This window comes from Peromyscus californicus, unplaced genomic scaffold (assembly GCF_007827085.1).
Source record: "Peromyscus californicus insignis strain IS unplaced genomic scaffold, ASM782708v3 Scaffold_20__1_contigs__length_68692818, whole genome shotgun sequence".
Taxonomy (NCBI): Eukaryota; Metazoa; Chordata; class Mammalia; order Rodentia; family Cricetidae; genus Peromyscus; species Peromyscus californicus.
The window spans coordinates 38,931,208-38,945,443 of NW_026294503.1; the positions used below are offsets into that span (position 1 = coordinate 38,931,208).

The window sequence follows — 14,236 nt, forward strand, 5'->3', positions numbered from 1 at the left end:
TGGCTCTGCCTCCCAAGCGCTGGGATTAAAGGCGTGTGCCACCACCGCCCGGCGGCATCTGCATCTTTTATGTGTGCATTGGTAGTTCCAAGGGGCAGGGAGACTAGCGTATGTGTGTGTGTGTGTGTGCGCGTGCGCACGTGCGCACGCGCGTGAGGGGGTAGTGGCATATATGTCGTGGCATGTGTGTAGAGGTCAGAGGATGACGTTTGGGAGTCAGTTCTCATATTCCACTTTATCTGCGGGATGGTCTTGTTTCTGCTTGTATGTTGTGAATCCAGTGAGCTTCTGTGTGATTCTCTTGTCTTCAGTGCCATCTCATGGTAATCCTCCTGTCTCCACCCCCATCTCACTGTAATGCTCCTGTCTCCATCATCTCACTGTAATCCTCCTGTCTCCACCCCATCTCACTGTAATGCTCCTGTCTCCATCATCTCACTGTAATCCTCCTGTCTCCACCTCCATCTCACTGTAATGCTCCTGTCTCCATCATCTCACTGTAATCCTCCTGTCTCCACCCCATCTCACTGTAATGCTCCTGTCTCCATCATCTCACTGTAATCCTCCTGTCTCCACCCCATCTCACTGTAATGCTCCTGTCTCCATCATCTCACTGTAATCCTCCTGTCTCCACCTCCATCTCACTGTAATGCTCCTGTCTCCATCATCTCACTGTAATCCTCCTGTCTCCATCATCTCACTGTAATGCTCCTGTCTCCATCATCTCACTGTAATCCTCCTGTCTCCATCATCTCACTGTAATCCTCCTGTCTCCACCCCCATCTCACTGTAATGCTCCTGTCTCCATCATCTCACTGTAATCCTCCTATCTCCATCATCTCACTGTAATCCTCCTGTCTCCACCCCATCTCACTGTAATGCTCCTGTCTCCATCATCTCACTGTAATGCTCCTGTCTCCATCATCTCACTGTAATCCTCCTGTCTCCATCATCTCACTGTAATCCTCCTGTCTCCATCATCTCACTGTAATCCTCCTGTCTCCATCATCTCGCTGTAATCCTCCTGTCTCCATCATCTCACTGTAATGCTCCTGTCTCCATCATCTCACTGTAATCCTCCTGTCTCCATCATCTCACTGTAATCCTCCTGTCTCCACCCCATCTCACTGTAATGCTCCTGTCTCCATCATCTCACTGTAATCCTCCTGTCTCCACCCCATCTCACTGTAATCCTCCTGTCTCCATCATCTCACTGTAATGCTCCTGTCTCCATCATCTCACTGTAATCCTCCTGTCTCCATCATCTCACTGTAATCCTCCTGTCTCCACCCCATCTCACTGTAATGCTCCTGTCTCCATCATCTCACTGTAATCCTCCTGTCTCCACCATCTCACTGTAATCCTCCTGTCTCCACCCCTTTCTCACTGTGGAGTACTGAGATTAAAGGTCTGCATTACCAGCCAGGCGGTGGTGGTGGATACCTTTAATCCCAGCACTCAGGAGGCAGAGAGAGGTGGATCTCTGAGTTCGAGGCCAGCCTGGTCTACAGAGCAAGTTCTAGGACAACACAGAGAAACCCTGTCTCGAAAAAACAACAACAACAACAAAGTAAATTGCCACATCTGACTTTTAATTTTAAATTGGGGGGGGAGGGGCTGGAGAGAGAGAGAGAGAGAGAGAGAGAGAGAGAGAAAACGTCTTAGTTTGAGACACTAGTTTGCTGTATAGTTCAGAACTCACTGTTGAAGCCCAGGTTGTATACCATGCCCTGCGTTTAACTTTTTGTTCCGAGCACTCTATGTATGGACCAAAGCAGAGAAGGGAATACACTGGACACCGAGTTCTTCTCACCCTCCCTGGTGGTCCGCCGTCTGCTGTTTCGGATTCCTTGTCCTCCACATCGTTTCCTAGAAATTCAAAGGAAATCCCCCACCCCCACCCCACCCAACAGGCTGTCCCATTTCTCCTGTGGCGGACGGGTGGGCAGGCTTGTGTGTTCTTGCCAAAACCAGTGAGTCAGTGTGGAAAAATAGCTAAGGAAAAAGCCGTTCAGACCTCCTCAGGAGAGTTAGGGACAGAAAACCTCAACCCATGTGCCTTGTGGGCCAGAAAAAAATTGGCATAATATGAAGTTTAAAATTGTGTTTCTTTTTTATGTCACTCATGAAAGGACATCTTGTTTGGGCTCCTTTGGCAGGAAGATTATTTTTTTCAGACATATTTACTTAGTAATTCCGGTCAGGAATCTTGCAGGAAACTTGCTGGGTGATTTATTTGTTCTGGAAGATTCCAAGAGCAGCATTTTCGGTTTGTTTGGTGTTATGCTTCTCCTGGATGAGATCATCAGAAAAGAGCTGAGCGGGCCCCTATAGTCTCATAATCAGGCCACATCTTGTGCACATTTGGCCTTGGCACAGAGGCTAACGGTATATGCCTAGCCGGGCACCCATGTCTGCTGAGCCAGACTTTGGTCCAAAACATGCTGTGTTTGCACATGTTCCACATGTCACCCAAGGGTGGAGGGGTCAGGGCCAAGCAGGAGTGGTATCTTCTAAGTGTCCTTGTCTCTTTCTGCAGACTTGAGAGTCTTGGGGGTCCAGTGCTACTCATGCCTAGTGCCCACCCTCAGAGATAAGACTTCAAGAGTTTCCCGATGTGCTTTTTTTTTTCCTCAGAAATTCCATCCCTGTATTGAGCTCACTAAGCCTTGTATTCTGGGTTCTGGTGGCAGACCTGACTAGACAGCTAAATGATACACCGGGCATTGAGTGTGGGTAGTGTACTTGTGGAGTTCTGGAATGTTCCTTCAAGGCGCCATGAAGTACTATGTGTAGTATTTGTCCCAGGGGGGTGATGGAAACTTGACAACCTGTCTTGGCGTCATGACTATGAGAAAGCCTGTGGCCCACCTACACGTGAACTCCTCAGTTTTCACAAGGAAAGGGGTTCTGACCCCCGGTGCCATCCAGACAGTCCTCCAAGACACCGCTGAGTGACAAGGCACACTGAGTGAGCCCGCGCCCATGGGGTCCTTAGAGTGGTCAAATTCATAGAGACCCAAAGCAGAGTGGAAGGTGCCACGGGCCAAAGGGACAGAGTTTCTGTTCGGGGACACGTGCAGGTTCGGAGATGGGTAGCAGTGAAGGTTGCTGAGAGAACTGACTCTGTAGTGAAGTACATACAGCCACAATTAATCAGATGTACCCACCGCCGCCGGAACTCCCGGCATCCTGCACTTCGGCGGAGGTGTTTGCGCTGGGCCGGGGGATTGAACACGGGTCCTGTCTCAGTGAATGCAAATACATTTTTTTTTAAAGGATTTTAAAGGTGTGTGCAGACTCAGACTCTCACATTGACCTCTGCCTTCCAGGAAGCTGACGGTTTGGTCCTGATAGACATCGACCACGGAAGTATCACTAAGTCCTCTGACGAGGACATAGATATCCCCGATGTCCCCCTTGTGCTGGCACAGACCTTCATTCAGAGGTAACGTGAAACGGTTTATGTTTGAGCACACATATATTCCAATTCTCTGTTTGCCATTTCTCTAGTTTGTTATTGTGATGGGTATTTTTCATACTTAGGATTTGGACATCATTTTTGAATTTTTATATTGTCTGTTTGTTTGTTTATTTACTTTTGGTGTTTTGAGATAGGGTCTCACCATATAGCTCTGGCTGGCCTCGAACTCACAGAGATCCGCCTGCCTCTGTCTCCCGAGTGCTGGGATTAAAGGTGTGCGCCACTCTGCCCATTGTGAATATTTTTTTTTTTTTTTTTGGTTTTTCGAGACAGGGTTTCTCTGTGTAGCTTTGCGCCTTTCCTGGAACTCACTTGGTAGTCCAGGCTGGCCTCGAACTCACAGAGATCCGCCTGCCTCTGCCTCCCGAGTGCTGGGATTAAAGGCGTGCGCCACCACCGCCCGGCCATTGTGAATATTTTTAAACAACGGTGATTTGTCTTTATTCAGATCTTGTCTAACTGTGAGTCATGGCCTTATGGAGTCAGGGCATGTTGGAACCCAGGAAGGTTCCAGGAAGGTTTGTTCCCAAGGCTATGTCCATTGCCCATGTGCCCTGTGCTGTGGTTTTCTAAGCTCATTCATTCATTCATTCATTCATTCATTCATTCATTCGCTAGATACGTGTAGGACATCGTTAAGTGCTTCCATCCACTAATGACAAGATAGTGATGTTCCTTATGCTGTGACACTCAGGGTGCTCGTCTTGAGGGTGACCTCCTCCATCAGTTCTACTGGTGTTTAGCTCCCCGCCCCATTTCTTGACTGTGTGCTGGTTCTTTGGAGTTGGCTCAGTGGACTTTCTCCCCAGAGGGCTAATTCACGGACATTTCAGCGCTTTCAGAGCCCTGAGATCTTCTCCACAGTGCAGAGGTTCCGAGCCATCCTTGGGTGGGTGGGAATGCCCCTGCTGGTAAGTCAGGAGCTGGCTGCACTGTGGCATCTGCCTTCCCTGGCCCTGGTCTCAGACTCCAAAGTCAGGCTGGAGAGATGGCTCAGGGGTTAAGAACACTGGCTGCTCTTCCTTCCAGAGGACCCCGTTCAATTCCCAGCACCCACATGGCAGCACTCACACCTGTCTATAACTCCAGTTCCAGGGGATCCAACACTTTCACACAGGCACACATGCAGGCAAAACACCCATGCACATAAAACACAAATAAAAATACATTAAAAAATAATGTTTAAAAAGAAAGTAAGGTGCCGGGCGGTGGTGGCGCACGCCTTTAATCCCAGCACTGGGGAGGCAGAGCCAGGCGGATCTCTGTGAGTTCGAGGCCAGCCTGGGCTACCAAGTGAGTTCCAGGACAGGCGCAAAGCTACACAGAGAAACCCTGTCTCGAAAAACCAAAAAAAAAAAAAAAAAAAAAAAAAGAAAGTAAGGTTCCAAAGTCAAGGTCAGGGGAACATGGCTGTCCTCCTGCAGCCAACTGGGGGTTTGAGTCAGGCTCCTGAGTGGGTTCTTACATTCCTCTTGATAAGCAGGGCTACTCCCCTGGAGGGGGGCAGGAGTCATTCCAAGCTGGGATTCCTGGCTGTTTGCTTTGGCTGGAGAATCTAGCAGTGTCGACATGGCTTGCTTTTCAGAATTCAAGTAGTGTGGGGTTGGGTCCCTGTGGTGGCAGGGACCCCCCGGAATGAGCCTATAGGAGGGAGCATCTCACGGGGGTTCAGCACAGGCCACAGGGCATTAGTCTTTTCTCCCAGATTCCCCTAGAGATGGTGGGCCATATTGCTCTTGTGATGAGAGGTGTTCTTCACCTTAGGTCAGCGATAAGGGCCACTTTCTCAGTTGTGCAGTGTGTGTGTGTGTGTGTGTGTGTGTGTGTGTGTGTGTGTGTGTGTACAAGGATGAGGTTGTACAGGGAGTGGGCAGCTTCTTACACCCAGCTGTCCCCGAACGGAAGGCGCAGCAGACGTCACTGCAGGCAGCACCGTGGTGCGGTCCATGCAGGGGAGTCGCTGACATTCTGTCCCTGCTGTGCCCTGCTCTGTGCTCTGCCTGGCAAAAATCAGTGTGGTGTCAACATGCAGTTGTCATAACTCTGTTAGGAGGAAAGGTCCCGTGAGGCCTCACCAGTCAGGTTAGCCAGGGCTGGGACACCCACCCAGGGCAGCTCCTCAGTACGTTAGGAATGAACCCAGAGCACCACCCCAACCTGCACCAGCCTCTTATGGTCCAGGCTGGGCCCCGCAAGCTTACTATGCTCATGGAGGGTTGTGGGCACCCAAGAGCCTCTCCTCCACCTCACCCCCAGGGGCTCCCACTACCACAGTGTCTTACTTCTCACAAAGCAGGGTCTTGTACAACCGTCCTGTGGGAGCACTGTCCTCGAATAGGCTGACCTTCTCACATTCATAGCTTCACCCCATGGGATCTCTGCTGGCCCTCTGTCACCTCCCCTTCTGTAGCCGGCTTCTCTGTTTCCTGTTTCCCTCTACTCTGTCACAGGCTCCACGGAGTAGGGCCTCTGTCTGGTCCACACTCAGGACTGTGCCTGGCCTCCAGTGGGTACGTGAGGAACATTTGTGGAACAAATGTGTCTTGCTTCTGTCTGTTTAAAATGGCAGGCTAGCCAGGCGGTGGTGGCGCATGCCTTTAATCCCAGCACTAGGGAGGCAGAACCAGGCGGATCTCTGTGAGTTCGAGGCCAGCCTGGTCTACAGAGCGAGATCCAGGACAGGCACCAAAACTACACAGAAAAACCCTGTCTCAAAAAACAAAAACAAACAAACAAAGAAACAAAAATGGCAGGCTTGTTTGCTGATGCCCAGAGCCTCCTCTCGGGCAAATTTCATATCCTTGAAATGCTAAGGATGGTGCCCAGGGCTACGTCCCTAAGTCCCTCTCAAAACACAGGCTTGTGTGGTGATGGGAAGGCCAGGCCCCAGGCTTGGCAGTGGCTCTGGGCGAGTCCCCTCTCTGTGCTTGAGGACCCGCAGATGAGCCATTGACCAACTCCCTTCCGGGCCATGAATGGTGGCACTCAGGACATGGAAAGGAGGGCACAGAGTGGCTTCTGATCCTACCTGGGCAGGGGATGCTGCCGGGAGCTGTGGTTGGCCCTCCTGGCAGCCCTGAGGCAGGGGGTGCCTCGTGTCCTGGAAGAAGGCCTTCTCTTTTTAGGTAGGCCTGGGTCTGAAGCAAGGCCTTCATGTGCTATCTGGAGGTGAATAAAGTTTTCCAGCCCCGAGTTTTTAATGCTCTTCCACGTTGTTGACAGGCATCAGAGCACCTTAAACTACCTGTCTACTTGGCTGCTGCTCACGTCACACTCAGCTTCTGCTCTGCCTTTTTCCAGAGTCCAGAGCCTCCAGCTGCACCCAGATTTGCATCTCGCCCACCTGAGCTCCAGCACAGACTTGAATGAGGGCCTCGCCCGCCGCCGAGCCTGGCAGCAGACTCTCAACTGCAAGATCCAGCATATTGCCCTCCAGCTGCTCGTCGGCATCTTCAGGTATTTTAAAGATCACCACAGCGTCTAGGATCGGCCACTGAGCTCATTCCCCAGCCTTTCCTCATGACCAGACCAGCCAGTCTCCACCCTGCCCAGCACTCTCCCACCCTTGACCACCTGTCTCTCTCAGCACTGGCCACTCGGATGGCTGTTTCCTGGAAGACGGTGCCTGGGGACCCGGTCGGTGTCTGTGTGCTCTGGCTGAGGGCTCAGGGTCAGTCAAGGGAGGGTCTGCTCTAGGAGCTGTGAAGAGAGAGTTGGTCATTTCCACGGGACTCACACACCGGATGGTGCAGCATCCAAGGTGCTCAGGACAGATGAGTGTGCGGGCTTTACTGCTGGGAGGCTCTTTTACCATTGCCCACTGCCTGGGGTGTGCCAGCACTACCTAAGCCCTGGACTGGCATCGGCTAGTAGTCAAGTTTGTGTGTGGACTATGACACAGCGCAGGAACCGATTGTCACTTAAGGGATTCTATTACAGCCTGGGGCCTTTTCTCCCTTCCAGCTGTTCTCTTTCTCAGCAGCATCCTTCCCCCTCTGGCCGCTTGCTCCCTGCATCCGTGGCAAAGGAGGTTCTGATGCAGGCTCTGGTCTGTTCTGAAGGGGCATCCGCTCAAGAGAGGGGTTAGCACAGAACTATGGCGATCTCGGTGCTCTGATTATTTCCAAAGTGAAACTTAAACAGCCTTGTCTTTTTGATGTCTCCACTTACATAAAGCAAATTTATTGGGGAAACTAATGAGGCAGTGTGTCGGAGACGGACTGTATTATTTCTTTGCTCAAAGTGTGGTCCTAGGTATATGTTTCTTTCATTCTTTGGAGATAAATCTTTTATGATTGAGGTGGTCGGGTATCTTTATTATTATTTTTTTAAACAACAAAATACTTTCTAGCCTAGCGTAGTGGTGCGCACCTGTGACCCCAGAATTTGGGAAGGAGGCAGAGATAGGAAGTTCGGTAGCGCAAGACTGTCCTCTGAGTTGGAGGCCAGTTTGAGCTCTATGAGACTTTTCCCTCCACCCCAAAACAAAGCAACAAGAAAATATGATTCCAGACTGTAAAACTCTGCATCCCTAGATGAATGCATTTTTCACTCACAACGAAAGGAAGGCACCAGGCACATCCACCTCCCTCACTCTGCTGGCCATCGACTGTTTATAGAATGTCACCGTGGCTTGGGGAGATGGTAAACCGAAGTCCCATGAGTTTATCACATGAGACAGGTTATGGAGTGGAGGAGGGGCTTGTCTGGGACAGGCTGGTGGCTGAAGTGTTGGCGGCATGCAACCTTGACCCCCAAAATGACTAGCCCCGATAGCTGATTGTTGAGTCTCAATTGGCATAAAGAGCTGAGGCTCCAGGAGGCGGCGGCAGCACTGTCTCCCAGCTTCTCCCCAGTTGGGGAAGTGATGGCGGCCACATAGTCCACCCTGATGCTGTCTTTCCGGGGATACATTCAGTCGTGAGGAACGTATTTCTCGGCATAATTCTGCTGCTGGACAGCGTGTCTTTGCACGTCTGTGGTGGTTTTAGCCCGCGGCCCACCTTCTCTTCGCTAGGGAAGTGAAGAACCACTTGAATTATGAGCACCGCGTGTTCAACAGTGACGAATTTCTCAAGACGCGAGCAGCAGGGGACCAGCAGTTTTATAAGCAGGTGAGTGGCAGGGCTCGGGCGGCACCACCCGCTTCCTCCTCCTTGTGGAAACATTTCTCAAAGGCGGCTTTTGGGGGATCTTGAAATGTCTTATCAGTTGAATTCGCTTATTCAGAAAGTTTGTTTTTAATCTGGTTTTCTTTCCTTGGCTGCCTCATTTTTAAATTAGCTTGGGAGCAGAGTGCATTTTAAACCAGAGACACGAGTTTTAAGCATGTGGGTTTGATGGACAGTGGTGTAGCTGGAGTTTTCCTGCCTGGCCCACAGTCAGGACAAATCTCTCTCACCTGCCAGTCCCACAGCCATCAGACCCAACCAAGTAAACACAGAGACTTATATTGGTTACAAACTGTATGGCCGTGGCAGGCTTCTTGCTAACTGTTCTTACAGCTTAAATTAATCCATTTCCATTAATCTATACCTTGCCACATGGCTCGTGGCTTACCGGCATCTTCACATGCGGCTTGTCATCATGGCGGCTGGCAGTGTCTCTCTGACTCAGCCTTCCACTTCCCAGCTTTATTCTCCTCCTTGTCCCGCCTACACTTCCTGCCTAGCCAATGGCCAATCAGTGTTTTATTTATTGGCTAATCAGCAACACATTTGCCATACAGAACATCCTACAGCACAGTGGCACACGTGCATGTTTGGGTGTGCATCAGTCCCTTTTCCCTGTCGTCGCCCTCCAGCCTAGGCAGCCTCTGCTCTGTCCGTGAGGAGAGCTCGGCCCTTCCTGCTGCTGCCACGCTGCTCTGAGCGCTGCTGGCCCTTTCTGACCTTAACCGTGCCTCGGCAGCTTCCTTGACATTATCCTAGGCTTGAGGTGGGGCCCACTGTTTCTGCCCATCCTTTAATGACTGGTTTGTCCATCATACAATGCACGCAGGCCTTCGATCTGGCGGGCATCCCTGTGGAGCCCCTGGGGGTTTGTTTTGACCCCTCTGAGGTGGGAAGAACCGCCTGTCTCCAGGGTACAGGTTAACCCATCCATTGGGTAAATGTGATGGTGACTTCCACGTGGATCTTGTGTGCCTCTCCTCTCCTTTTCTGCCCTGTGACCCTCCTGGTGTCCTCGGCTCTCTTATAGTGATCCAGGTCAGTTTGTGGTCCTGCCCATCCCGGGCAAGGCTATCCATACTAGCTCTGGGTCCTCTAGCTATTCACAGAGTGCTACCTTCGATCTTTATGAGACCTATCTCTTTCCTGCATCTTTCTACACTGTTTTGCCTTTGGGTTCCTGGCGTTGATCTTTCTGGACCCCATCCTCCCAGGTAGATCTGGGCACCTTTTTTACCTCCTTTTTTTGCCTACGTTGGGGGTCGCCTGTAGTCAGAGCTTTGTAGCCAGACGGCATACCCACATATCCGGTGGAGTCAAGACCTGGGGGCTGTCTAGTTCTTGACCTGGCCAAGGAAGACTGCAAAAGCAGAGAGAGCCAGTCTGAGTGCTGTGGAATGTCCAGAGGCCCCTGGGGCCGGGGGCACACACATTACAGGCATTGCTGTCCTTGTGGCCGGGTGGCCTGGGCTTCTTAACTTTTGAGTTTTTCCATGTGCCGGTGAGGAGCTGCCTCCGAGTACATCAGAACCAGTTGCAGCCCTGGAGAGATGGCTCAGTGGTTAAGAGTGCATACTGCTCTCCTGTGGCTGCAGTCCCCAGCTCCCTCCTTGGGTGACTCACACCACAGTCTCAGAGCCAGAGGGATCTGACCCCCTCTGGCTTCTGCAGGCGTCTACACTCATGTGCACACACCCACGGACGCATGATTAAGAATAATAGAGCCGGGCGGTGGTGGCGCACGCCTTTAATCCCAGCACTCGGGAGGCAGAGCCAGGCGGATCTCTGTGAGTTCGAGGCCAGCCTGGTCTCCAAAGCGAGTTCCAGGAAAGGCGCAAAGCTACACAGAGAAACCCTGTCTCGAAAAACCAAAAAAAAAAAAAAAAAAAAAAAAAGAATAATAAAGTGTAAAAAGAACTAATTGCGAAGCTCCCTGTTTTCACAGGCTCCAGCCCAGAGCCTGTGCAGGAGAGGTCATCCCTCAGTGGGGCTGCTGTAGGCTCTGGATGGAGGCCAGAGGACCATGAGCACAGCATGACAGACAGCTCTTCTCACACGCAGGTTTTGGATACCTACATGTTCCACTCTTTCCTGAAGGCCCGGCTCAGTGGCAGGATGGACGCCTTTGCTCGGATGGACCTCGACACCCAATCAGAGGAGGACAGGTGCCTCACTCTGTCCTGCATCCATGGCTTTCTGGGGACTGAGGGCTCATGCGTCACAGTTTTATTTGGACATATAAATGATGAATTGGAAGGCTATTGAGCAATTCACCGAGAACCTTCAAATACAGAGCCTCCTCTGTGTGTCCCTGTTTCCTGGGGGCGGCTTTTGTGTGCCTGGCCCGGCATCCTGTACCACACCCCAATCTCTGTCCGCCTTCACTTTCTTCCCATGCTCCCCATTCAAGAAGCCTGTTTTCTCCCCCTGCCCTTTCCTGGTGCTTTTCCCGATTTTGTGGGTGTATCAGCCCTGTCCGTCTCTGGAATTGTGGGCTCGCCGAGACTCCTCTCCTTTCCCCTAGAGCTGCTTGAGGCTGGACCTAGTGACAGCTTCGCACCCTGCAGCGTGGCTCTGTCACCTTGCTCGTTAACTCTGGGTGCGGTGGGTAGTGGAGGCTCACGCTTGGTGCCCATGAAGTGAACGTTTGCTCCTCCCTAGGATAGACAGGATGCTTATAAGTCCAAGGAGACCCACTGTGGAGAAGATGGCCTCCAGGAAGGTTTCACCCCTGCACATCACCCACAGGCGCATGGTGGTCAGCATGCCCAACCTGCAGGATATCTCCCTGCCCGAGCTGCCGCCCAGGAACTCGTCCCTTCGGATAATGGACACCTCCAGCTGTAAAAGCAGCAGCCCAGGCAAGTCCAGCCGCTACCCTCCTGCGTGTGCTCTCCCGGCACCGAAGCTGACAGATGGTAGCCTGGTTCAGAGGCAGGGCATGCGCTTAAAATTTTAAACTATTTTGGCCAGGTGTGGTGGCAAATGCCTGTAGTCATAGCGTCTCGGGAAGCCGGGGTCGGATCGGTGCTTGTGGGTTTGGGGCCAGCCTCCTGGATTTCAGGCTACCCTATGGGAGTGTGATCATTGTGAGACTGAAATCCTGCCTCCATAAAAATAGAGAAAAAAAAAAGAAAGAAAGAAAAAAAAGAACTATTTTTTTTTTTTTTCGTTTTTCGAGACAGGGTTTCTCTGTGTAGCTTTGCGCCTTTCCTGGGACTCGCTTGGTAGCCCAGGCTGGCCTAGAACTCACAGAGATCCACCTGGCTCTGCCTCCCGAGTGCTGGGATTAAAGGCGTGCGCCACCACCGCCCGGCCAAAAAGAACTATTTTTTAAAAGATTAGTTTGTGTCCATGCCCCCACTGCCTTGTGTGTGTGTGTGTGTGTGTGTGTGTGTGTGCGCGCGCGTGTGCACGCGCGCGCGCATGTATGCATACATGCATGTGTTATGCATATAGTGCATGTCTGTATTTGCGGATGTGTGATGCGATGCTCCTATGTAGATAGCAGTCCCTTCCTAAAGGGTGCAGTTAGATATTTACGAGTCACGTTGCATTTCTGTGTAAACTTCTTAAGGCACACCCTGTTCTGTGTTACACCATTTACCTGTACTCTGAGCCCCACAGAGTCCTTAATGGGTGGGAGAAACCGTTGGGGGCCAGGCCCTTGATGGCTGCTGCCCCTAGCTCAGGCTGCAGGTATCTCCGGGAAGCTGTGAGTCCCCAGAGAGTTTCTGTCTGGCAGAGACAGTATGCGAATGAAAATGTCTCAGCCCTCAGAGGTGTGAACCCCTTTGTAGCTACTTCCTGGCTGTGTGACCCCCCCAAGCAGACCAGTTCTCTTTCTGGGCCTGCTGTTCCTGCCCAGGCTTGGCAGGTGTGTGCACACTCACTCTGGGACACAGCCTACCTTTTCCGCCTTCATTTGGAACCCAACACCCCCCCTACCCCCGTCCCCCACCCCCGAAATCATTGCAAGCTCCACCCTCCTCTAGCCTCCATAGCCGAGGCACCACCCCGGTGTTGGTGTGCCTGGCCTGGCTACTGCCTCTGGTCCCCTGTCCCATGGGAGCTCCCGGAAGGAGAGGAACTTCAACTCCTGATCAGTCAGTGTCTAGTCCCCAGGAGGCTTTGGATCACGCTTTGGAGGGAACTGGTTTAAATCTGCCTGTAGCATGCAGGAGCTCTGTTCCCCTCAGTCCTCACCTTCTGCATCTATGCGGCGGGAACCCTGCGCTACAACTCCCCAGAACCACTGTTCAGGTGACAAAGGCTTCCAAACACTGAGCCCTGCTTGGCAGGTGTAACTTGGCTTAGGTTATTAGCTTAATCTTCAGAGCCCAGCCCCAATATTTTCACTTAGGATTCATAGTTTTAAAAGCATAATTGCCCCATGGAGAATAGTTATTGTTACTCTGGGAACAAAACGGGTTCTTCTTCACCCTTGGGGTATGGAGAATGGCTTGGAAGAGGCACATGGGTTCTTGTCCAAAGCACACAGTGACGTGATGGGTGCCTCTCCGCCTTTTCCAGAACCATGTTAATTATGTGCCTCTTTCCTTTTATTTTTTTTTCCAGTTCTCAAAGTGACCCCTAAGTCAACATACACCTTCAAGATCCCCGAGATCCACTTCCCACTGATGAGCCAGTGTGTTCAGGCTTACTACACAGACCTCACCACACTTCTGAGCAAGGCCATGGGCCTGCTGGGCCCTGGTGACTCTCTGCTCCTGGCCAGGTACATCTACCTGCGTGGCCTTATCCATGTGATGCAGGGCCAGCTGCTGAGTGCCCTCTTGGATTTCCAGAACCTGTATAAGACTGACCTAGGGATCTTCCCGGCCGATCTTGTGAAGAGCATGGTGGAATCCATGTCGGCCTCGGAGCGGGCCCAGGCTGAGCGGACCCCTGAGCTTACGCGGCTCATCACAGAGGTCTTGGACAAGCCGGGCGAGGCCCCCAAGGCAGATGACGCCGTGAAGAACTTTGAACTGCCCAAGAAGCACATGCAGCTGAGCGACTTCGTGAAGCGGGTCCAGGAGTCGGGGATCGTGAAGGACACCGTCATCATCCACCGCCTGTTTGACGCACTGACCATGGGTAAGAGGACCCCACAGCGGTCCTGGGTACTGATGTCCCCTGGGTCTGCAGGTCTATAGTTATAATTCGACCAACTAAGATTGAAAGTATAAAAAAGCGCTGTGTCTGCACCGTACATGGACAAGCTTTTTTTTTTTTATTTTCCTTTATCACTGTTCCCTAAGCCAGGGCTTCTTGAACTTACGATCGTGACCACTTTCACCCAAGAATCTTCCATGAGACCCAGGTGTTTAGGAATGTGAACCAGGTGTGCAAAACAAATATTAACTGATAATCATCAAGAAATGCATTTTAATATAATTACGTTGCATACAGTATAATATTAACACTGATTAAAAAGCAGGGCTGAGATGTGGCTCAGTTGGCCGAGTGCCTGCCTAGCATACTTGAAGCCTTGGGTCCAACCCCAGTGCCTAGAATAAGCCAGGCATGGTGGCTCATACCTGTAATCCCAGCACTAGAGAATGGGGATGGGACAATC

General features: G+C 51.6%; 1 protein-coding gene across 2 annotated transcripts in view; it reads left to right on the forward strand.

Moving 5' to 3' along the window:
• The window catches only part of Dennd3 (DENN domain containing 3), a 54,471-nt gene that overhangs the window by 17,931 nt on the left and 22,304 nt on the right, over positions 1-14,236 (forward strand). For both annotated transcript variants that reach the window (XR_008220534.1, XM_052747990.1), the window contains exons 8-13: positions 3,333-3,448; positions 6,785-6,940; positions 8,502-8,598; positions 10,717-10,820; positions 11,317-11,516; positions 13,234-13,755. Coding sequence is in view for 1 of the 2 variants with exons in the window: in XM_052747990.1 (XP_052603950.1) it covers positions 3,333-3,448; positions 6,785-6,940; positions 8,502-8,598; positions 10,717-10,820; positions 11,317-11,516; positions 13,234-13,755 (1,195 nt within the window). In the remaining variant the exon portion in view is untranslated. The remainder of the gene's footprint in view (positions 1-3,332; positions 3,449-6,784; positions 6,941-8,501; positions 8,599-10,716; positions 10,821-11,316; positions 11,517-13,233; positions 13,756-14,236) is intronic.